This window comes from Apteryx rowi, unplaced genomic scaffold (genome assembly GCF_003343035.1).
Source record: "Apteryx rowi isolate R43461 unplaced genomic scaffold, aptRow1 scaffold_359, whole genome shotgun sequence".
In the NCBI taxonomy this organism is placed as follows: Eukaryota; Metazoa; Chordata; class Aves; order Apterygiformes; family Apterygidae; genus Apteryx; species Apteryx rowi.
Window position 1 is genome coordinate 410,734 of NW_020450074.1, and position 25,793 is coordinate 436,526.

At 38.4% G+C, this 25,793-nt stretch overlaps 1 protein-coding gene across 2 annotated transcripts in view; it reads left to right on the forward strand.

The window, feature by feature from the left end:
- TNFSF13B (TNF superfamily member 13b) overlaps nucleotides 1-17,196 on the forward strand; it is a 21,205-nt gene extending 4,009 nt beyond the window's left edge. The window contains exons 2-7 of one of the 2 annotated variants that reach the window (XM_026073029.1): nucleotides 4,139-4,551; nucleotides 4,647-4,752; nucleotides 12,596-12,652; nucleotides 12,957-13,069; nucleotides 13,165-13,315; nucleotides 15,024-17,196. In XM_026073029.1, coding sequence (XP_025928814.1) covers nucleotides 4,225-4,551; nucleotides 4,647-4,752; nucleotides 12,596-12,652; nucleotides 12,957-13,069; nucleotides 13,165-13,315; nucleotides 15,024-15,136 — 867 coding nt within the window. In that variant the 5' untranslated portion in view covers nucleotides 4,139-4,224 and the 3' untranslated portion in view covers nucleotides 15,137-17,196. Of the gene's footprint in view, nucleotides 1-3,951; nucleotides 4,552-4,646; nucleotides 4,753-12,595; nucleotides 12,653-12,956; nucleotides 13,070-13,164; nucleotides 13,316-15,023 lie in introns of those variants that run through there. The other variant, XM_026073028.1, reaches the window with a different exon arrangement.
- The last annotated feature ends 8,597 nt before the right edge of the window (nucleotides 17,197-25,793 follow it).

The window sequence follows — 25,793 nt, forward strand, 5'->3', positions numbered from 1 at the left end:
CAGCCAGTTCTCAATCCACCTCACTGTCCACTCATCTAACCCACCCTTCCTGAGCTTGTCTATGAGGATGCTATGGGAGACAGTGTCAAAAGCCTTGCTGACGTCAAGGTAGACAACATCCACTGCTCTCCCCTCATCTACCCAGCCAGTCATTCCATCACAGAAGGCTATCAGATTGGTTAAGCATGATTTCCCCTTGGGGAAGCCATGCTGACTGCTCCTGATCACTTTCTTGTCCTCCACATGCTTGGAGATGGCCTCCAGGATGAGCTGTTCCATCACCTTTCCAGGGATGGGGGTGAGGCTGACTGGCCTATAGTTTCCCAGGTCCTCCCTCTTGCCCTTTTTGAAGGCTGGGGTGACATTGGCTTTCTTCCAGTCTTCAGGCACCTCTCCTCTTCTCCATGACCTTTCAAAGATGATGGAGAGTGGCTTAGCAATGACATCCACCAGCTCTCTCAGCACTCGTGGGTGCATCCCATCAGGGCCCATGGATTTGTGGGTGTCAAGTTTGCTTAAATGATCTCTAACCTGATCCTCCTTGACCAAGGAAAAGTCTTCCTTTCTGCAGACTTTCTCTCTTGCCTCCAGGGTCTGGGATTCCTGAGGGCTGGCCTGAGCAGTAAAGACTGAAGCAAAGAAGGCATTCAGTAACTCTGCCTTCTCTGTATCCTTTGTCACCAGGGCACCCATCCCATTCAGCAGTGGGCCCACATTTTCCTTTTGCTACTGATGTATTTGAAGAAGCCCTTCTTGTTGTCCTTGGCATCCCTTGCCAGATTCAGTTCCAAATGGGCCTTAGCCTTCCTCGTCACATCCCTGCATACTCTGACAGCGTGCCTATATTCCTCCCAAGTGGCCTGTCCCTACTTCCACAATCTGTATACTTCCTTCTTCTGGTTGAGTTTTGCCAGGAGCTCCTTGTTCATCCGTGTAGGTCTCCTGTCCCCTTTTCTTGACTTCCTGCTCATTGGGATGCACTGCTCTTGAGCCTGGAGGAAGCGATGTTTGAATATTAACCAGATCTCTTCTAGGGCCCTAACCCACAGGATTCCTCCAAGTAGGTCCCTGAAGAGGCCAAAGTTTGCTCTCCTGAAGTCCAGGGCTGCGATCCTGCTTAGTGCCCTGCTGCCTCCTCRCAGGATCCTGAACTCCACCATCTCATGGTCACTGCAGCCAAGGCTGCCCCCGACCTTCACATCTTCCACCAGTCCTTCTTTGTTTGTTAGTACGAGGTCCAGCAGCACACCTCTCCTTGTTGGCTCCTCCACCACCTGTGTCAAGAAGTTGTCATCAGTGCTCTGCAGGAACCTCCAGGAGTGTTTGTGCCTAGCTGTGTTGTCTTTCCAGCAGATATCGGGGTGATTTAAGTCCCCCATGAGATCCAGGGCCTGGGATCGTGAGGCTACTTCCAGCTGTCTGTAGAAGGCCTCATCGACTTCCTGATCAGGTGGCCTGTAGTAAACACCCACAACAGTGTCACCCATGCTAGCCTGCCCTTTAATCCTTACCCATAAGCTCTCGACTCGCTCTTCACCCACCCCTAGGCACAGCTCAATACATTCCAGYTGCTCTCTCACATAAAGAGCAACTCCACCACCTCGCTTTCCTGGCCTGTCTTTCCTAAAAAGCACGTAGACATCCATGACAGCACTCCAGTCATGCGAGCTATCCCACCATGTCTCTGTAACGGCAATGAGATCATGGCTCTGCGACGATGAGTTAACCTTATCAACTTTGCATTAAGCCAGTTAAGGAGTACTTTGCAGCTCTACCAACAGGTGGAATCATAAGGGAAGTGTGCTCTGACAAGGCATAGCAAAAAGCATCTAGGCACTAACTCCAACTAGGCACCAGGCTCCCTACCTAACATGGTTGTCAAGAAAGAAAGAAAGAAGTCAGCCAGCCTTCTGAGCTGTTATTTACATACAATTAATTAGTAGTCCTTAATTTGCTGAAGTGTCAGTTGATTGTGTTAAATTGTAAATTGTTTGACTAAGTATGTTTCCAGGAAATTCATATTATTTTTCATGACTGACTCTCGCTGCCATTGTTCCATTATGTTTTTGTCATCTGCAAAATTTGTCAAAAATTCTGTTTTCTTTCTGATCCCTTTATTGCTTATGAAGCTATAGAACAGCACAAGGTTGAAAACAGTGATCCCTTTGCAACTTGGCTAGAAATACTTTGAAATTTAACAATTTGTTGTGTGTGGGCTGCTCTGATTTTTCTTCTCTCCGCTTTGTAATTCTAATTTATCAAAATGATGAGCAAGCCAAAGCCAAATGTCTTACAGAAGTCCTCTGTGCCACCACGATTACTTTTGTCAGCCCAAGTAGTGACCCCATTTAAAGAAGGCGTGGATGGTTAGAAACAGCCTGTTTTATGTATTTTATGTAAGAATAACTTGAGTGATGCTAATTATTATAACCATCAGCTATTTTCTTATATGTTAATGACCACAGAGATCTCACTGGCCAATTGTTTCTTCATACTCCTGAATAACTGGTTATAATTTCCATTCTCTCTTTTTGTTTCATTTTATTAAGTAGCACTTCTTTCCTAGCAGGCATATTATTATATTTTTGGAACACAGTCATTCTGTGTTCCAGAACGATGACATTCTAATGTCTACAGATACTTCTAGGCACATCTGTTTATTTCAAATAATTGCTTATTATGTTCCACAAAATCTACCTTAACACCTCTTAAGTTTGCTTTAAAATGCAGCCTCATCAACAGCTACACCTTAACTTAGCCTTGAAAATAGGTGTGGAAAGGGTATGGTATTCTGCTCTTATTATTCCACTGTATACTAGTTTCACTATCGTTTTTCACAGTATGTGTCTTCTAGGAGCATGTTAAGACAGATGATACTTTTTTTTTCTCTGCTTTTAAGAAAAAGCAGAGAAAAGTTTTTTCTCCATTTCTCCTTCTTCTCCCCCTCCTTCCTAACAGGATCAGCTTGATCTGAAGCTGTTCTTCTGGCAGGTGTTGCTGGGAGGACTCGTTGCACACTTTTCAGCCAGACCTGTAAAAGCTCTATCTCCTGCAACGATAAAGTTTACTTTTGTGGTAAAAAATTTCAGTATTCTGCAGGAGTTAAGTTGTTGATTTTAGTCTTCATCATGATGCTTTTTGATTTTCTGTCCCAAACTGCTGAAAACCTTAACAAAAGAGTAAAACTGTAGTTTTGTGTGGGAAGACACTGTAAACATGTTTTGGATGTTTCAGGTACCCTTGCTGTTAAGGAGGCAAGTACGTTAAGGAAGGAATTACTAATGCAGGGTTTTAAGATGAAAGGATTAGTAGGATCTTAAAAATAGATGAGTTTAGAGCCAGGCGTGTAGGATTCACCTAAAAAATTAAGCAGGCATGTTCATGTTGAAAGTTTTTTCATCCCCCTTCTATTATTTCTCCCTTTTTCTGTTATTTCCCACCTTGCATCAATCCAGATCCTTGAAATCTACAGCAAAGTTAGTATGTTTATTAGATCAGTTTAATAAAAGGTTGTCCCTTTTCAAGTTAGTGTGATAAATTGAACCCACAGAACCTGCTGCTTCATACGGCTGAGAGAGCAGTAATTTGTTACTCATGCCTGGGAATATTTGTCACTGTTTTAGGAAACCACACAAATTGTTATTTGAGTTATTGCAGGCATATATGCACTTTAGATATGAAAATATAAATGCATATATATATATTTATATATGCATATATAAAACATATATATACAAATGCATATATATATATTTATATGCACACATCATCATAGGCATATGTCTGTTAAGCAACACTGGATGATACAGTGCCAGGAAACCTTATATTTCTTCTGCATTTCTAGATAAGGCTCTAAATATGAGTGGTACCAGTTATGCCTAAATTTAAAGATAGTGGGAAATGGTAATAGCAAGTTGCCACAAAAATGAATAGTTGAAAGTGAAAGGAGGAAGGCAGATTGAGCAAGCAGCTTATGAGAAAGTATTTGTTGCCAAAATGCAGCACAGAAAGAAGAAAACTAAAGGGAGACAGAATCTTAGACGCTCACTCTGTACATTAAGTTTAATGGTTATATCAACGGCTTCATATGACAGGAAATGATCTGGGCGTTTTGTTCACTTATTCTGGATGCCCTTAGTTTCACAGAGCAACGGGTAACATGGATTGCACCTCAGAAGGAGACAGCTGAACTCTCCCTCTGGCTTTAGTGAGGAAAGAGCAGCGATGAAATCCGTGGACTGTGTGCACGTCATCCAGCAGAAGGATACCGCCTCCTCTCCCTCTGCCCCCCCTGGTGCTGGTCTGGGTACCAGGGGACTTTTTTCTGTCACATTCCTGTGGCTTGCAATGCTCCTGTCCTCTTGTCTTGCAGCAGTGTCTCTTTACCATGTTATCACTCTGAAAACAGAAGTAGAAGCTCTCCGTAGCGAGCTGATCTACAGGGTCCAGGCAAGCTCCCGGCTAGACCAGCCACTGGTGTCCCCTAATGAAAATCGAGCAGGTGCCCCTGCTTCTTCCTTCCTGCAAGTGCCAGCAGCTGCTGCGAGGCAGGTAAGCTGGCGAGGTGGTCTTCTGGTTGCAGGGGACGAGGGAGCACAGCAACAAATCTGGGGCTGCTTTCACTCACTGGCATTTGTCTCTCCTAGGGAAACAGGGTACCTGGTCCTGACACAGCTGAGCGTTTCCAGCAGGAAATCTGGAATGGGAGCAGAAACAGGGGGAGGAGGTCTATAATCCACACCGAAGAAACAGGTAAGTAACACCCAGTGGAGTAGCTGGGGGTACTGTGGTGGGATACTGTTCTGAGAAGAGTGGCAGTGCTTGACTCGAATCTTCTGCTATAAGCTAATTAGTGCTCCCAGAGCCTGTCATTTTTATTTATTTTTTTTTACAACAGAATACATGATATTAACTGTAGATGCTATCTGCATGTTAAACTTTAAAAATTAGATCCCAAATCTGGTTTTCACAGCCCCACGATTTCTCAAATATGAGCAGAGGAGTAGATTAAGATAGCTTTAAATTGTGCAAATGTTGAATTTTTCAAATTTAAATCCATCACTCACAACTCAGGCTAATGTCTAATTTCTTTCTCTCCAGTCAACATTAGGGAGGAAAAACTATGACTAAAAAATAAAAATGCCAAGTCATTTTTCTGGGAAAACATGCTCATCCTGAAAGAGAGAAGTGACAACAAAGCTCCTTATGTTTAGGGAAGTAGGAGCATTCAAAGAGAAAGGCTTGTCTGTACCTGTCGCAAGAGGCAGACTGTAAGGAATTTGGAAGGTTAGGGTCATTTGTGCTCAAAACATTTATAAGTATAATTAGAAAAATTTAAAAAGGCATGCATATCATGTAAGAATTTTTTCTCATGACCTTTTTAAAAGGTATTACAGAGAACACTTGAAGAGTGTGCTCTGTTAAGCACCTTTTGTGTGTATTATAATGTTGGAATATTAATGGGAGAAATTTGTTTCCTTTGAGGATGAAGTCCCTAAACTTTTTTTTTTGTTTTATCTTGACTCTTGGTAGTATAAAATTCAGAATTTTAATGTGCATACTCTAATTACAGTGCATTACTAAAAATGTTTCTGAATTGCGAAATCAGTTCAATCCTCCTATGGATACTTTCAGATTGTTTTGACTGATGAATGCTGATACCCTGAATCATTACTTGATTAAGATAAAATGGATTAATCTGTGTAGCTAAAGCCTAAATCAGACTTTGTGTAAAGTGTGCTTTTGATTGATCAGTTAATCTGAACTGTATTTCACTTAAGCTTCAGCTAGCTAAATGAAATTTAAGTTTTATAGTATAATCATTTTACTCACCTCCAAGTCTCTCAAAAGAAAATATTCACATGGGGGACCCAAAAGCTGCAGGTTTAATTTTTTTTTTTTCTCTTTTATTAATAATATTTAGTTCAGGGTCTTTACTAAAAGTGATTTCACAGACAGAATTGAAGACAAGATTGCTTAATTGTCATTTCTGGTAGCCTGCTTCCTGTGGGATATCACAGGAGTCACGGAGCTTCCCTTCTTTCCCTACCCCAACACCTTCTAAATAAAATCTTGAGATCTTTTACACCTAAAGCCCAAGTGCCATCAAAATAAGGAGATGTTTCTTTTTTAGTTGAGTTAACATTCCAGTTACTTGCACCAGTACTCTGCAAGTTATTCAGTACCCTTCACAGTAACTTTTATCTTTATTCTTAATGCTATTTGAGGTTGTATGAGGGATAGGAGGGTTTGGGGCTTCTCAGCTGTGCTTCTGACAGAGTTAAGATTCTTCTCATCAGGTATCCACCTTTGATTATCCCTACTTACCTTTCCTCAAGAACCCGCTTATTTAGAATTTTATTTCTACAAGCTTTTTTTTAAAAAAGCTAAGGACAGCTTTTAAATTGTCTAGATGGATAACAGAAAACACAGAACATGAACGTTGATTAAAGGGGAAAACCTACATTGACTAAGCTACTACAAAACTGTTTTCTAAGAAGACCACATTATTTTGTGTATTAAAAAAAATGAGTAAATTACAAATCTTGGACTTAATAAGGAAGACCATCTCTTAGGCATCATTACTTTTCTGCTTGTTCCAACTACAACAAATTAAATTTGTCGGAGTTCAGTAAGATGTTACATTTTCTTAAATCAGACTTTTCTTCACTGATAATTGTCGCCTTACCAGTCAATTTGTCAAATTATTTTTTTAGCAGAGAGATGGGAATAATAGAAGCACATGGTGTTGTTCATGGTGCTGAATCCTGTCCGTTACTTGGTCAGATAGATACATAGAATTGTTATCCCTGCATTTTATCCTTCTGCATTTGTTGCTGGGTGTCAGAATCCTGGCGGCCTCCAAACTGTCCTGCAGCTTCAGTACTATGACTGATAAATAGATTTCTTTGTTTTTATTCTATTTCTGCTAGAACAAGGGCTCCAAATAGAGTCTGGTCTGATAACTTATTGTCAATCCATAATTGCACTTTAATGTGTACTGATTTCTTAAATCAGAGAACAGTGGTAAAAGATAGAACTGTTTTTGGTAATAAATAAAAAGTCATGGTTTGATTCTGTTGTCTTTTTAAACTCTAATTAATAAACTCCAGAAATGAATGCCCTTATGATTCTTTTTAGGCCCAGCACAGCCCTTCTTAACCATATGGAATTCCCATTTTAAAGTTATTTTTTCTATTTGCTTGATACTGTGTGTGTAAAAGTGGCCACAGATTAGGACTTTAATTAAAATGACAACTGTATGAGAACTGACCTGTTATTTTCATATTTTTGGTAGGGCATGCATTTGTCCATATTTATGCATAAATACAGGAGTCATCAGTACTTGTACATTTTGTATCTTGAAAAAGTTTCCAGCTCAAGTAGATTGAAGAAAGACATTTTGAGCATCAATTCCAAATAAAGCTATACAGTTAGCAGGGGAAAACAAAGGTCTTGATACAATGAGCAGGAGTTAATGGGTGATTTCAAAAGGCACATATTGTTAATATGCAGGCAGATAAATCCTCTAACCACTTCTGGTACATGTAATTTCAGGATACTTAAGAACAGAGATAATTTTTTTGTATGTCTTTATTTTAATAAACTTCGTCAGTAGAGGAAAACTGCTGCACAACAGAAACCACTTCTAAATTATATGGCTGGGTCACAATTATTCATTGCATTGACAGCATGTTTCTCTCTAAGATATATGTCCACTCATATCCGGAAACAAGATATAGGTTTCACAACCTAAGCCAATTCAATTTATGAATATCCTGTTTCGTTAGCATGCTTTGTATGGGCCTAGTTCTGATTTCTATTGTGTGATTCCAATTCCAGTCTTAAGCTAGAGAGATAAGCATCAAGCCCTCTGTAATCTCAAATTCTGGCAAAATTTTGGTGTGATCAGATTGGTGAGCTGATAGAATATATTAGTTTGGTGTATTGAGATTATCCATATCAGTTTAATTGCCTTTATTGAAAGAACTGAAGAGAAATTCTAAGTAAGCTCATAAAGCAGTGAAACAGGCAAACATGGCATGAGACTCAGATATTTTTCACCAGCAGTTCTCAGGTTTGTCCTCTTATGTCAGCTATGACCACAGAAAGCTAGTGTTCTACAAACCTGAGTATAAGTTGTAATATCACCTTTGCCATTGTTCTTGGTATAACTGGCTTATTGGAAATTCATATATTTGCTGGGTAGAAGTGTTTTACCTTGTATGTTGTTGATTTAGATCTCTGTGAGAAAGGAATGGAACAAACTTTTAAAATTGGAATCCAACTTGAAAGATCTTTGAATCAAGAAACCTAACCTTTGCCACTTGTCTAAACAAATACCAAACATAAAATTCCCTCACCAATTATTCAAAATACTTCTTATATAATTGTTTGAAGAGAGGAAATATGAGAGTTCTCTAAACTTAAAAATAAAGACCTACTGCTTGAAAAGAGATGTTATTCTTTTGTTTCTGCTGACAACTGGCTAACTCAAAAGGAAGTAGCCCCTCCTATGTGAAAGGGCAAAAAGTGACTTCATCCAATGCTTGCAGTTTTACATGAAGAATTGCACTTACTGAATGAATGAATGAATCAGTGTTGCGTATTATGTTGAACACTGCAGTCAAAAATACACAAAATAGGCTCTCATTTTGGAAAAAAAATCTACTTTATATTGCGTAATAGAAGTCCACCTAAACCGTACTTAGTAAAAATTTCCTTATTATATCTATTGTAAGAGACTGGTAATTCTGTTAAATCAAGGTAAAACTACAAATACTTTGAAGATATTTGTTATATCTGAGTCATATCTGTAACTATAGCCAAAATTGTTTTAATGCCGGGACTGATTTAATCTAGATTAATGCCCCACAAATACTTCTCAGTTAAAAAGCACCAAATTAACTTGTCTATATAAAATACACAAGCAAAAATTAAAATAACGTTTCTTATGAGAAGAAATAAAGAAGTTAAGGGAAGAAAAATCATTCAAGAAAATGCACATCATCTTTAAATGGAATTATCCACTGTTTAAGCTTGTTTCAGGAAGTCCATAGAGAACAGATCAAAACCAAAGAAGGAACCTAAATAAGCAGGTCTGTTTTTTAAAGTTCAGGGTTTTTGTTTGTTTTTGATTCAGCAGAAATTGAGAGAGATGTGTCAGGCCTCAGATATCTAAACTTAAAAATCTATGTATGGGTTCACAATTAACAAAACTACAATTTTCTTTGGATGGATTCTAAAGTTAGATCACAAGATACTAAAATGATTAGGCAAGTTAAATGACACAAAAGCTTGCATGGGCGGGGAATTTGACCATGCTGGTATCAGGTCTTAAATCATGCTGATGTGCAGAAGGCTGGGTTCCTATCCTGCTGCAAAAGTAAGACTTTGCTAGCTTTTTTGAAATTGTGGTTACATTGCTCAACTGGTACAGATCACATCCCTTGACGTGCTGCCTGTGGTTTATAAAGGCATCTGGAGTCACTAATTTCTTCAGAATTGGCTGTTCTGTTCATGGAAGAAGATAGATTCTGAAACATTTTCCTCCCCACCCACACCCCACAGAGCAGTATAAATCAGAAAAAAAAAATCTCATCAAAGCAAAGAAATCACAAGAGGTCAGGCATACTTTGTTGTTCTAGATACAGCCTGTTTTATACAGCTAGACATCATGGTGGTATTCAGTTTCAATATTATTACACATTTTTAAGAAGTATTTTACTAATCCTGTATTCTGGTTACATTATTAATTATTCAAAAATCCTTTAGACTACAAAGCTGAAGCTCAGATTTGATTTACTCTGAGCTGAGAGGCATTCAGGTAGAATCTTTGACTCATTCTGCTCTGTGTTGAGAGTAACTGTTCAATCCATATTTTGTAATGCGTACATTCTTGATATTGTACTTCAAGTAAGACTTGGGTCCTTCTTGGAGTAGAATTACTAACATTTCTGAGCACAGTTAGCATTTTACTGGAAGGCTCTGTTAGCTTACCCAGAAAATATTCTCCATATAACCACACCTTTTCTTTAATACTTAGTAATGCTGTTTGCTCTGAACACGCTTCAATGAATTACTTCATTTTAAGCCTGTATGTAGTTCCACTGAAGTCTGACTAAAGTATTTGGATATACTGGACATTGTTATGTGTTGCTCCTGACTTCTGATTATTACTATTTTTTTTAAGCATGCTGTTGTTCAAGCCCCAGAATAGTTTTTAGGATGTTATTTTTCATTTGTGGCTTTAAGTAAAACGGTCGCTGTACTAGTTTCTGTTCTCTTTATTGTAATGAATGACACTTCAGTATCCTTATTTCTCCCTGAAAAGCAAACTTACTATATTCTGTGGAGCCTCATTTCTTTCTGCCTACACTAAAAGAAGAGACAGTGAGATTGTTTAGTGAATATATCTTGATTTGATATCTGTAGAATACCAGCAGAGTTGGTCTGTGTTTTAGTTATGGAAAAGATTCTTGGACCATACTGAACTTATTAATTGTAGTATTTCTCAGGAATTATGAAGAGTGTTTTAATGGTGCAAACAATTAAAACATAGATCCAGATTTTTACAAAGTATAAATCAGAATATTTTCAAGAATGTCAATCAAGTTTGCAGAGCAGGTTTAACAAGAGTTGCTAAAGCAGCCATAACTTACATTGCTTGTGAGCTTGGTGGTACTCAGCCAGAGAACAGCTAGTTTGCATGGATCGTACCAAATCCTCTCTTCTTGTTTAGTTAGTGAAAAATCCAACTGGTCACACTGGTGAGTTCTTTTAAAAGCAGGAATTAAATTTTTGATTTAGATTACTGATCCACTAGGGAATCAGCAAATTCCATTCACTAGGAAGGCATTTTTCTCTAAAGGAGAGTGAATGAATGCCTTGTGAAAGAAACTGCCTGATGTGCTTTGCTGTCCAAGTCCAGGAAACTGCATTTTGATTTTATTTGGAAGCTGCTTCTTCAGAAAATTCTATCACATACCAGTGTGATAGAAAAATGACTGAAGTATAATAACTTTTTTTGATTTTGCATTGGCTTGGTTTTCTTTCCTTATCAGAAGCAGGGAATTTAAAAGCTTTAAATTCTTGGCTTGGAAATGCATAGATTTTGGCATGTTATAGTAAGCATCAGTAGAACTCAAGGACATGTTCCACTGCAGGAGGCAGGAGGTTGCCTAATAGCACTCCCATTAATGAAAGTAATGTTTGTAGATTGTGTAGTTATTGTCACATTGGAGTGTTTCCAGACTTGCCCTTGATTCTTTGTCTGCTAAGTGTCTGAACCGCTGACGTGCTGGTGAGCATCTAGCCCCCTTCTAGTTGTTGTTGACAGGCTCCCTAGGAGAGGAGACTTAGATGCAGGAAGGAGGCTGCTTTCTACTCAAACCCTGTTGCTACATGCAGTGCGGCAAGAGCTGTGTCCTGCTTGCAACTTGATTGCACACTTGGGTACTGCTGACAGGCGTAGTGAAGGGATCTCATGGAGTAAGGCTCTTCCCATGGTAGCAAGAGTGGCCAAATCTGGCTGATGGCATTTTTATCTGAAAAAAGGTAAACAGGAATTCAGCAATCCAAAGAAGGGTTGTTGTTTTTTTTCTTGATTCCTAGTAAACTACTAGTTTAGTAGATTCACTGGTTTCTGAAGAGTATAGTAAATGTTATTACTCTAATGTTTTTCAAACTTCAAAGTACTACTACAGCCAAAGGTTTTGGTGCAAATCTGCTATAAGCAAATGCAACTCTCCATTTTTCCTTTGTCCTGATCCCTGACATCTATCCTTAGCAGATTTTAAAGATCTTTGTTTCACTATGAGCCTGTATCTTAACATATCACTGTATTTTTCCGTGATCAAGCTTCTAGTTTCTCATTAGTTTCTCTCCACTGTCAACAGTTTTGAGTAATGCATCATGTTTGACCAATACTAGGGTACTTGTTATGTATGCATTAATTTGCCAAAAAGCATCTCTGCATCTTTCTTCTTACTCTCAGTACAGGTCCATTGATTGTGGGTATCTGAAAATATATTGAAAGTACATATATATTGATTTTGAGAATTTGAATTTAATCTTTTTGCAAGTGCCATTTAACCATCATATATATTCTTAATATTCTACAGAAACTGTGACTTGGAAACTAATTTCTTTAAATAGTACAGTGAATATCAATAGAAAATCTGATATCTGTCATGGCTGACATTTTTATTTAGCTTTTGTTTAGAAATTTAATAAAGCTAATGTATTTTAATGATTCCTAGCTCATTTGACTTACTGCTACATTATTCTATTATATTAGGACCAAGGATTAGAGCAAACAAGTGTAATTTGTGCTACTATCTGAGGCCTCCTGCTTAGCTGCATGATCTCTGAAAGTTATCTAGTATGTGTTGAGGTGTAAATTTGGTTCTGGTGTGTTTGAGTAAGATCTGTCCTAAAATCAATAAATAAATTCTGTTTTCAAATAGGTGGTGAGACCGAGAGAAGTGTTTTTTGTCATGTCCATCTTTCCTTTTTTTTTAAGTATTTCCAAAAGTTTACTCCATTTGATTAATGATTTATATTCCTTTGATTTTAAAATGATTTCACTTTGCAGTGCTGCAGGCCTGCTTGCAACTGATTGCTGACAGCAAAAGTGATGTCCAACAGAAAGGTAAGAATATATTCAATGATTTTTAGTTATTTGATGTATTAGCTTTTCCATCCAATTTTAGCTAACTTCAAAGCAGTTACTGAGTTATGTGGCCTGATTTTTTTCTGAAAAACAATCAAAAAACACCCCAAAAAGTCTTGTATGCAGCTGGACAGCTCTTGCAAATATTCTCTTTTTAGTGGGGAAATCCCACTATTGAGACTGGAAGTCCTGACTAGAAGTCAGCATTGTTAATTTTTAACAGATGAAAACTAAGGAAGTAAATTTGATATTCTCATTACCCCAAAATTCTTGTTTCTTCTAGATGATTCAAGCATTGTCCCTTGGCTCCTTAGCTTTAAACGTGGAACAGCTCTGGAAGAACAAGGAAATAAAATAGTGATCAAAGAAACAGGATACTTTTTCATATATGGCCAGGTAGGAATGCTCAATTCACTTCAGTACCTGACCTGTTAAGGATTTTTAATGTCTTCATACAATATGTTTGAAGTCTGTCCTTCTTCCTTCCCTAGGTTTTATATACAGATACAACATTTGCTATGGGACATCTAATACAGAGGAAGAAGGCCCACGTGTTTGGTGATGATCTCAGTTTGGTGACGTTATTTCGTTGCATCCAAAATATGCCACAGTCTTATCCGAATAATTCTTGCTATACTGCTGGTAAACATCTAAGTTTTCCTCTTCTTTGCTTACAAATAAACTGTATCAAGTAGAATCTGTAGTGATGGGTGCTTAAGTATTGTAGCAGTTGTAGAGAAAATGGGCTACATTCATGGATCATCTTAATTGTAAAATTACAGAATACTTTCCCAAAAAAGTACAGTCTCATATACAGTATTCATAGTCTGACTGTAAGCATCTAATTTATGTGATCTGAATAGCTTCCCTCTCTCCATCAACTATATAAGAAGCTTAGATACTTTGGTGTTTTCACAGTTAGATACCTGCAGCAGCCAAAAAGGAGTACATATTGTCCTTAAGGAAGAACTCAGTTTAACTTAGGTGTTGAATTCCAGATTCAGGTATACCAGTAAAACTTTTAGGAGTTATGTTCTGCTTTAATACATCACACATGAATACCAGCCACCCAATTTTTATGTATTTTCTCATGGAATTTTCAAAGGTCTTCCTTGTCAGCTTAATTCTTTTGCACCTAATAATGACTACTGCAGTTTTATGATTTGGTTAGATGGAAAAGTAATTAGTTTCTATACAAAACTTCTTTTGACTGACTTGCACAAACCAAACACACCACAAAAAAGACCATTTAGAATATTTAGTGCAAGTTCAGTAGGCCAAGTACTCAACATATATGTATATTCCTATAACAGTATTTAAGAAATTATTGTCAAGGCCTAATCAACCTCATTCAGTATCCCTTTTACTCATCTGTCTTTCCTCACGTTTGGTAGATTTGGAGCTTTTCTGTACTGTTATTTTCCAACAAGAGCTCTGTGAATAAAAGCTGTCTTTTTTAATGCCTTGTATATGAAGTGGGTGACAGGAGTTCACTGTTGGCAAGTATTGGCATTACACAAATGAGACACGAAAGGAAGCTAACTTTTTTTCCAAATAAAAATAAATTAGCTGTTTCCTCCTGCCAAACGAGTGTCCAAACTTTTTCTTTAACTTTCTGCCCCTCCTCCCACATATTCTGGCATCATAACCAGCTTCAGCTGCATGTGCCCTTCTTTCTCACCCTTGTTTTACACCTCCCTTTCTTAACTAGGATCTCTACTCCATCCTGCCACTTCATGGTTCCTGTTTCCCAAACCCCCACCCTCCACTTTCACCTGGAAAAACAAAGCTACTGTAATACCTCACAATGCTGAGCATGTGTTGCAGCATATGTTAATTATGCTTTCAGCTCAATGGCTATAATTTGAAGGCAAGGTGCTTTCAGTTGTCACGTCAGCTGATATATGGTTTGCAGGAAGCAGATTTTTGTGCTCTGCAGTTGCAGTGAATCAGCTGGTGTCTGGTAACTTCATTTGGTGGTAAAGCTGATGAAACCTCCTCCAGAAGTGTGAGAATGGAGTGATCTAGGACCTACAGCACCCAATTCTGACCTTGTCCATTGCATCACCGTAACATAAAGAACATTTGCTTAAGTGCACTATGACATGTTGAGCACATGAATGGATTTGCTAGGGAAAGAAAGGTAGTCCCAACTCCACAGATGATGTTAAATGTCAGTTTTGGGTGGACTTAAATTTGTAAGATTTTGCCTGAAGATAAGAAAGCACTTGTCACAAGTAGCAAGACATGCTTAGATTTGTAAAATGATGTGTAATAACTTATTGAATACCATTTATGAAAATACTGTATGTGAAATATTGACTTAAAAATATTCCAAATCTTTTGCCAGGCATTGCAAAATTAGAAGAAGGGGATGAGCTTCAACTTACAATACCACGCAGAAGGGCCAAAATATCCTTGGATGGAGATGGTACTTTTTTTGGTGCAGTTAGACTCCTCTGAAGCCCCTCTTCTCTATTATTATGCTTAGTGCAATTTTCTTCTCTTCCTATGCTTCTGAGAGAAAAAATATTGGATTGCAATAAAGCTGCCAATTCAGTCTCTCCCCTGACACACACACACACCTTCCAAGACCTTTTCTTCAGTTTAAAAAGAGAACCCAAAACAGGAAACCCACCAGACGTACTTGTGAGATATAACCGTCATGCAATTACCAGAAGGCAAATTTGTTTTAGACAATGGAAGACTCTAACTAACATCTGTAAATGCATGGGTTTTGACTTTGAAGTAATTTCTTGTCCATGAGGCAAATCAAAGAGTTGACCCCAAAATATAGCAGAAGCAGGACCATTTTGATGATGATGATTATTATTATTATTAAGGCTTTCTCCTTACCTGTGGACATAAGGTGTATAAATTACTAAAATCTATTAGTGTTTACTAATGAGAATTAGTTTTACTGGGAAAAGGACATGTAAGATGCTTTGATGGCTCAATCTTCAAAGTGTCACTACTCATTAAGGAATATGTGTATGCTTGTATGTGAGCAAGGCAGGGATAGAAAGAATCACAGTGAAATGATACCCATTTATATACAGGACAGAAAACTTATATTCTCCCTCAAAAGGAGAATGTTGGTGTTTCCTCCAATCCTTATTTCAATAAGGATCATGTAGTCCAGCTATGCTTCACAGTATCATAATATAGTAGATGGAACTGGATTTCTGTCTTCAAAATTTTTGCAGTCATAAATATACGTCTGTATGTGTATGTGTGTGTGTGTGTATATGTATGCGTATACACATATATGTGTATATATATACACACACACATATGAGTCATTAACACTTGTGCATAGGATTTTATTTTCTTTTGAACAGTTTATCCAATAGAAATATTATTGCATACATATTTGTCCTATTTGTCTTGTTTTTTTGCTATCATCCGTTCTAAGCAACATAGTAAAAAGAAAAAAGAAAAAAAAATAAGCCATACAGTTAAGAAATTACATTTGTATCCCAGAAGTCTGGGTTCAGTTCCTAGGCTAATTATAGACTTACTGTGCGCTTTTGAGAATATTGCTGAAATCTGCCTATACACAAACATCAAAATTGTAAATAGGTCTAAGCAGATTTCTTCTTTTCTCCCTTTTGTCTGTCTGCTTTGTCCAGTAGACAAGATTTTTTTCTTTTTTTTCCCCCCCAAGGATGCATGTATACTGCACCTGATAGAGTGAGCAAGGCTTCTAAGAGCTATTGTAATACAAACATTAAATACTCATTTCACTGATTTTCATGGAAGTATTGAAGTGCTACTGAAATAGATAAAAATAATAAAAAACACAGTAATGAACTATGCTTCATTTGAAAAAATGTTCTAGGGGCTGCGTATTGTGTCATTAGTAAAGAAAAGGTTCTTTGTATATTGCAGTCTCCTTGTCCATTTTTATAAATAGTACTGACTTGATTCAATTATGGTGATTGACAATAAATGAAAGGTATTGGGAGCCTGGAATTACAGACTATGGGAAACTGATGAAACAATTCAGCTTTTCTGTGCTTCAAGAGGACATTTCAGCAATAAGCATGTGTACTGGATTACCACAGTGGGGTTTTCTGAGGCATTAAGGTTTCAAAATGTCTAGAAGTCCTCTGAACCATTATACAAATAACTATTGTTTCTATGTCTATGTGTGCTAGAGATAAAAACTGAATTTTATTATTATTATTATTATTATTATTTTGTAACTTTGATGTGCTACATCTGACAAAACAGTGTCTTAAATTCTCTGCTGGAATCCTCTGTCTAGGTAAAGGTTGTGGGAAGGTGCATTTAGATCAAACAATTATTAGCATGGAGAGAATTGTCTGTTATTACTTAATTATGTTAAAGAAATGCCCTCTAATCAGGTGCTGGCTGGATTTGGCATTGTGTATGTTTATAGAAAAAATATTGTTGCTTTCCCTGAGAGTTTATGGCTAAACTTGCAAGTTTGTCTTTTGGTATGTAAGATTTCCTAGTGATCTTAGTGGGCTTGTGCATGCCTAGTTCAAGCAAATTCCAAACTGGAGTGCTTGGCAGCTTAGAAGATGTAGCTTTGAAATATATCATAATATTTAAAAAATACAGTATATAGCATAAATTCTGTGAAGCTAAATCCGCTGCCGACACTATCCCTTTTTCTTCCTTCTGTTGCTGGTGAATACGAGCAGTGCAGAATACTGGCAAGTGTTTTGGGTGTAGTATACGTTGGAGGAAAACCCTTTTCTTCTTTTCTGAGAGCAAAGATTTCAGAAGTGTTCCCTTCCTACAGTATGGAGAAAACTGAACCTCAAGTTTCCTCACAAAAAATGTGGCCTATGAGAACTCCCACGTGTGTGCAGAGTGCAGGTGGAAAAACTGTCAGATATTTCTACTGACAAAGATGGCAATATTTGGTGGGGAGGGGAGAAGGAGGGAGGAATTCAGCTTTCTGCTGGCTTCATGAGAAAATTTGTCTTCTCATAATCAGTCTAGTTCTGCACAAAGTCGTGTTTCAATAGATCAGCATTTTCTGGCCAAAGCAAGAAGAAAATGACAATACCTCATTCCTGATGGTTCTGCTAACAAACTGATAATGCAGGAGTTAGCAAAGTGCATTCACAGTAGAGTCATGCTTACGCCTCAATTAGTGGAGTTAGCAAAACTTTCTACTTTTGGTAACCAGTATTTAAACATGTGTGATAGGTAATAAGTGGTATCTAGTTGATTCATACCATATTTTGGAATCTTATCTAGGAGATCTGATATTTAAGATAACTTTCTGCAAATGCTGTAATCTGAGCAATTACTCTGTGGTTCTTTTTCATGCAGTGTTAAGCAGCATCATGGCAAACATAAGGGGCTGGAAGAACACTTGCATGGAAAGTGTGAGGTCTCCTTTTAAATAGCGGGCAGTTGGCAGATATCAACTGTCTTGAAACATGTCATTTGTATTGTACCTTAAAATGAAAAAATATATGTTATTTCATGTGCAGTCACACACCCTAGCTACATACAGACTAAAACATTCTTTACATGGCTACCATGCCCCTGACTATTTAAGTTGCTCAGTAGCCACCACTGTAAGACCTTAATTTCAATTTTCCTATGATTTTACCAAACTTATACCACTAGAGCTGAGAATGTCTATATCTCTGGTTTATGCCTTAGGCTGAATTGTCTTGAATAACTTTAGCTCCAGTGAGCTCAGCTGCTGTTCTAAAGATAAGGCAATGGAAAATACATTGGATTATTTGTTAAATGATTTGGCTGCTTTTACTTTGGGAGGTCTAGAGCTCTATGATTTGAAAGAGGAAATGGGTGTATGTGGGTTTGGTTTTGTTTTAATCAGGGTTTTCTTTCTTTTTTAATTGTGCACCCATATTTGGCCAAGGAATATGCTTTTGAAGAATATTTTTATCCTTGCTTAATATGGGCATCTTAGACTTTTAATAACTACATTTTAAGCATCTTATGTCTCCTCCATGCTTTCTCCATGGCGGGGAAAACTTTCCCACCAATTTCATCACTTGGCTGAGTTAATGGATTAGGACCAGCAGAAAGATCTAAGGTTGTCCCTCAAGCTCAGTCCGAGCAGCAATGAAAAGGAAGTTGATGCAGCCACAGAGAGAAGGGAAGTTAAACATTTGCTATGGAAAGAATCTCATGGAGTTTGCAGGGTACATAGAACATCACCCATTGCAGGGAAACAAGCCAAATTTGGAGCCAGAAGTAGAGAGAATGGAAATAAGCTAAGCGGGATATGATTGTTTAGAAGGGGGAACAACTGGGTGTGGAATGGACTGGTTCTGAAAAGCCTGGGAACTAACTGAGTTTACGCAAAGATAGCAGCTCTGTGGAAAAGGACTAAGGGTTCCTGGTGGAAAGCAAGCTAAACACAAGTTCTCAATGAGCACTGTCAGAGATGAAGGCTAACAGCATACTGAGCTATATTAACAGGAGTATCACCAGTAGATCAAGGGAAGTGGTTATTTCCTTTTTCTTGGCACCTGTTAGAGTGCATCTGGAATACTGCATCTAGTTTGGGCCGCTTCCACCCCCTCACCCAAATACAAGAAAGATGGTGAGAAACTTGAGGGAGCCCACCGGAGCGCAAAGAGGTGGTCGGGGTGGAGCACATGCCTGCCCTACGTGGAGCGGCTGGGGGAACTGTGTTTGTGCCACCTGAAGAAGAGTCCTAGAGGGAATCTAATAGCAACTTTCCAATATGTAGTAGGGGATTAAGAAGAGGTGCACAGTGCTGTGAGAAGAGGCAATGTTCAGAAATCTAAATGGGAAGTTCCAACATGACATAAGGAAAAAAACGTTTGCCAAGGGGATAGTAAAGTGCTGAAGCAGTTGCCCAGAGAGGCTGTGAAATCACCATTTCTGAGGATTTTCAAGACTTGACTGGATAAAGCCCTGAGCAACATGGTCTGAATTCAGTTTTGATCCTGTTTTGGGCAGGCTGGACTACAGACCTCCCCAGGTCCCTTCCCACCTGAATGATTCTATGGTAAGAAACAAAGAGATGTGGGGGACAGAGAAAGGACTCAAATTGGAGGGAACAGGTCAGAAAGGGTCATGCTGGTGGCAGAAAGGCATTCATTTCCCGAGTGTAAATGAAATTTAGATTCCTCAGTGTGTGCTTCGACAGTGTCAGCAGATATTTATGAAATGCCTGGTGCTGGTTCCAGGTAAGCACAGCAAGCTGCTAGCAGTCATCAGGTACTGCATGATCTGAAACTCAAGAGTGCAAATTGAATCAAAACATATGGCCAACTGTAATAATCTTCATTCACTCACTTGCAGGCTTCTTTTGACTTTTCTTCCTGCCGCCCAACCCCCCCGCTTCACTCAATGGTTAGAAGACATTTGCTTCATCCTGTCAAAACTGGGATATTGATGGAAAGTGTTTTAAGCTGGGTCACTGACTATTTTTCAGAAATATTGTTAGGAGGTAGAAAATGAGGCAGAACTTTCAGGAAGAGAAATTACAGTCTCCTAGTCAAAGCAGTTAAAATCTTCCCTGATAGCTACCTGAAAAGCCATGTTTATTTTTCACAGATTGTTTTGTTTTTTTTTCTTTAATTCTGGGGTTATTCCAAGTCTGACTTAAAACCATTTCTCCCAAAACTTTCTGGCAAACTTTAGTTCCTCAGATCCTCTTTCTAATCCTGATGAATACTAGCCATTCCAATGGCTGCAGGAACTGCAATATCTCCACAGGGAGCTCCCTCCCAGACTGAGCTCAGGTACGGCATGCAACTTACAGATTTTCTTGTCCTGGGGGGGTCTTTAGATGAGCTCCTTTGGGACTGATGACTGCTACTTCCAGTTTCCTTGGCCTAATATTCAGTAACCCTTCAGGAATCTAAGCTGGGTTTCCTCCAGATCTCACTTTGAATTCAATAAAAGTTCCTTTGGTTGTGAAATACTTTAAACAGAACATTTCGGGCTTGATAAACCCGTATTTTTGATGAAGTGCTGCTTTATCAGAAAATTTCCAAGCTGCTATTGTCTTTACCGCAGAAGTTCCTTAAACCAGATTTTTCTCAGGTGGTCACTGATTGAATGTTCCTCATTTTCTGGCTGGCTGACTGATGTCCTCGTGGTCTGGTTTGCAGAAGTGTTGAAACTCGCAGCTGCAACTGACTTTAGCAGGAGCTGTGTTTTGAGTATATGGAGGGCTGTATAATTCTACTTAGAGATACTACAGCAACAAATATTCCGGAAAAGCCCTGGGGGAAATAAATCCTCATCTGGAGACAGAATTAGTTAACAGTGTGCAGTGAGCCAAGGGCTATGTTTTGGAAAAAAGCAGGAGAAAAAATTATTAAAGCAATCCTTGGACTGTGAACATCATCTACTGCATGCATTCAGTGTGGTCTGTATCTTAACAGGAAAGATAATGTGTGGTGATATAAAGTAATTTCTATTATAGGTGCAAGGAGAGATTATGAAAACAATTTTGCCCCATTTTCATTGTGAGCATTTAACTTTGCATTGGAGCATGTGGTGGAGGTTAGAGACAGAGGACCTCCAGAGACCTGCTCCTATTTCCTGTACTAAAAGAGAAGTTCCAGTCCCAATGAACCATGTAAAGACAAGATGTATGTAGCTATTGAAGAGGTGGTGACAGTCCTCAGCCTGTGTTTCTCTCTCCGCTAAGGGAACTATAAAGCAACCACTTCTTAGTTGCTGACACCACCAGAGAGCAACCCTAGCAATTTTAAAGCAGGAGGAGTACAGGGTAACTTTTGCCCAGAGGAGCGGAGATAAGCAGTAGCTAGTGGCAGACTGCTGGCTCAGGACCTCTTAACCATTTTTGTTTGCCCTCTGAATGAGAAGGTAACAAGGGTGATGGAGATTTGCAAGGTTGTGCAACTGTTTCACAAATAATAATCAATTTACTAACTTTTTTTCTCAGAGAGGAGATTTGCAGCCTGCTCCCACCCCAAGGAGGGGATAGTGATAGTGAAGCGAGCGGATGGGGTGAAGTGGCATGTCCGATCCTGTGCTGGGTAGGAGAGGTAGTTGAGTGGGAGGGAGGTAGAAAGCCAAGTCAACAGCAACAAGAATGCTGTGCTGCAGCTGCCTGTCCTCTCCAGCTGCCTCAGTAGCTCCATGCAACCTTTTAGTATGGTGCTACTTTGGCATTTAATCACAGCTGATAATTTTTTGAGAGTGAGTAAGTTAATGATGGGTCATACTCATGAATACCTCATGTTTCTATTCAATTATCAGTTGCAATTACCAGCCAAAATTACCAGTTGTAATACTGAACATGTAGAAAATTACTTATGATACTATACTAAGATGATACACTGGAAATGTGAGTCAGGACTGATGTTAAAAAGTCCTGGCAAAGTATAGGCAAAGAAATCAGGTTGACATTCTCCATCTGTAAAATGGCGAGAGTACCCTTTCTTACCTGTTGGGCTGCCAGAAACGTATCTTCTCTACCATCAGCAGAAGCAGTGAGCAGTAGAAACAGGAGAAGCAAATGGCCTGACACCTTTTCCGTCACTTTTTTTGCCTCTTTTTTCACCCTTTGCCTATTCTATTCACATTCCTTTTTTTTCCAGCCTTCTTTGGCCATATGCTCACTCATATTCATCACCACTAAACTCAGAGCATAAAAGAAAAAAAAAAAAGACTAGAAGACTAGAATAAGCAAAGGTTTTTGAAGCAGAAAAATAGCTACTTTAGCTTGCCTCCCATGTTAATTTTTGGTAGGTAACCTCAGACAGTCATAACCTTTTTAGTAATCTGCCAAATGCAGGGAGATAGTGATGAGCAGAGTATCTTAGGTGGTTATACATATGCCCCTTTACCCGCCAGAGGGCAGCGGTGTCACATACCAAATAGCATTTCTTTTACATTTTAATCTTAGCATAGAACAAACTGGTAGCAAAAATCTTCTCCCCTTCCATCCATCCGAGTGTATGACTTATGAAAGAGAAAGGGGATGCTTCTGGAGTACCAATGCTAATAAAATTATCTTTTATACTTTTGAATTAACAGTGAGCCAAAGCCATTGGTTGTGCATTGCATTTGCTTCTGAGATTTTTTTTTTCCTACTTGAACTTCCTTTGTTTTATCTAAGGGAGGAGAAATGTTTCCATTTTATTTCTCAAAATACAGTATTTATTTGAGAGAAAGAGTTTGAACATGAGCATACCGGTCATACAAAGGCCAGACTAAGCTACAAATCTCCTTAAACAGAACAAAACTGGGTCTTTTACCCAAGTCCTAACACTAGAAAAAAATGTGTTTATAATATCTTAAACATTATGGCCACTGCTGTAGTACTGATCAGGCTCGCCTTATCATTAACTTTCACTTTCTTCTGTCTGCATATCTGAATCTGCCTACTCTCACTGTGCATGCTAGACAGTAAACTCCCTGTAGTATAAGAAATTCATTTATTCATATGCTTATATATGCATACGTTCCTAGCATGAACTGATCCTTGTGAAGACGCTGAGCAACTTACTGCTTTGTTTTGTGTTGTTTGTTGACCAAGTCGAAAAAATTAGGGTGGAAAGAAGAGCATTTTTTTCAGTCATTTAGAAAACAGTGCTTTGAGATATTTTCAATAAATCCATTCTCCTCACCTCAATTTAGCAGCACAGTGGTGAAAAGAAAAATCAGAATTTGTTTTGTTATTAACATTTTAAATTTGTAAGGGAATTATTTGTATTTCTATAGCTATCTTCACATTCTGATACAGATTTTATATTAGCTGCAAATCTCTTTATGCGGTACTGGTAAAATAAGAACAGTGCAAATCCCATCCCTTCAATACCACTCTCGAATTCACAGCTGCCAGATCTGATGTGTTGTTCTAGTCTCTTCAAATATTTGCCTCTTCAGAGATGGTGGTTGCTTATGTATCTTCATTAGTTTTCTCCACAAAGGAATTGTATTAAAACTGATCCCCTGGGATGCACAAGCTGCTGGGCCATGAGGAAGAGCCCAGCAGAATGGCAACATTATGCATAATTGTGACTTGCCGCTGCCTTATTGCTCCATTTCCTTCCACTGCCGATTACAAATGTAGCAGATCACATTAGCTCTGTTTAAACACCCAGGATGGGATTCATCTGACTTAATGAAGACAACTGCAAGGAGGACGTCTCCACATTTTGAGACAACCATCTTGAATCCCTCTATAGTCAATGGAGAGAAATTGGCACTTCCGTGTTACAGTTCATCTCCTCCTAAAACAAACAACTCATGGGTTGGGTGAATCATACTGGAAATTACCTTTTTTTCCTACATGACCATTAAAAGCCTCAAGTTACCAGTTCACACAGTGTAACTGTACAAGTTTAGTTTATAATCTCACTCCTGATTACTGCTGCAGCCAGTGAGCGAAAAAGGACGCACGCCGTTTTATTACAGAGCTTCACATACTGGAAGGGTACACGATTGTTGCCAAATGCTTTACATGTTGCTGCAAGAAAGGTGGAGGTTAAGAAAGGAAAAAGAAATTGTTTTATTATACATCAGTGCCAGGCCCATGGATAATAAAATTATTATATTTTGTTCAAGTACTGAAGAAGAAGGGTGATTTAATTTGTATTAATTGGTTAAATCAAAATATTGACTTGGAGGTTAAATATGTTGGGACAAGCTTTGCAGGAGAGAAAAGCAACAACCATCAGCAAGGTGAGAGGTGATCGCATTTAAAAACAAGTGAAAGAGGACAGTCTTTATGGCATCATTTGGAAGTAAGTCAAATATTTTAAGGTGATTTTTTTCCCATTATTAAAGACTGCTTCAGAAGAGGTTTACTGGGAAATATTTGCTAATAAACTCTGTAAACAAAGTAGCCAAGGAAATTCTGAGTGCACAGTCTTGAATAGGAATATATCAATAATCCTGGTAAGAATTTAAGCAAATTCATAGATTGCTTCTAATGTCACCTGTTGTTAGTGCATAGAAAACTAGAGAAAAGTACAGAAATCATGCATGTATCCATATATTGATATTTAAAGAATGAAGTGGGAAAGCACGTAGGCCCTGTGTTGAAACATAGCAAAGACCTTATACATACTTCTCAGCATGGTCATGAGTCTTGGCCCCATTGCACGTGGAAACCTATGGCCTGCACAGGAAGAGCAGTACAGTTTTATGCAGTGCACTGTCTCTCTTCCCATACCACCCTTTCTTGTCTCTGGTCTCAGAAGCCAGCTCAAGCACCAGCGTTTCAAATCCTTCCTCCCTAGGACCATTGGGTATATCTTTCAGGTCTTTCCCTGTGACTTCACCTAACAGGAGCACTTGCTCTGATGTGTCCCATTCTGCTTCTCCCCAAGGAAGAGATGACGGTCTTATGACATTGCATAATTTATGCTATTTGTGTGCTGTCACATGAAACAACCTACATTAACTCAAGATCATAGTCCTTCCTTTACATAAATTATTTTAAGACCTGTTTTTTTGCTCCTTTACCCCTTTTCCAGCATTTTATCAACCGAAAAATACCTCTGAAAGTGCAGATTGCTGTTTTTGTATCTTGCTTCCAAATATTTGTCTTGCCAAAGTCAGCTACCTTTTCTTCTAGGCTAATAATTATGCTTTCTCACAATCTTTTGAGTGACTGGAGCTCTCAGTTTGAACACAGCCTGCTGTTATCACATTATATATTATAAATCTCACATTAATCTAGAGGCCTCACTGATATGTAGGGATTGTTTGTGCTTGTCTCTGTCTCTGCGCTCAAAGCTTTACAGTCTAAGTAATGCAAAGAATGGGTGGAGAAAAGGAGTTAGTGACATTTGCATATTATATTTACTGAACCGCATCACAAAGAAGGTGCTCAATTTGTCTAGGAAAGGATGTGGCAGAGCCTTACACCTAACCTGTAGCCTCAGTGAAAAGCACTCTTACTGTCTGTTTTGCATAATGAAATATGTATAATTATTTAAATATGAACTTTATATCAAATCTGAAGTACCAACACATTAACACCATTTTTCAAAGCTTTTTAAGAGTGTTTATGAAATATTGCACAGGTAGTGCTTGTGCAGTGCAAGATAAATTATTGAAAAATGGCTAGAATCAGGTGCAGATGCAGATAATATCAAGAGCTGAAAGGAGATCTGTTTAAGGGGAAGGTGAATACAGC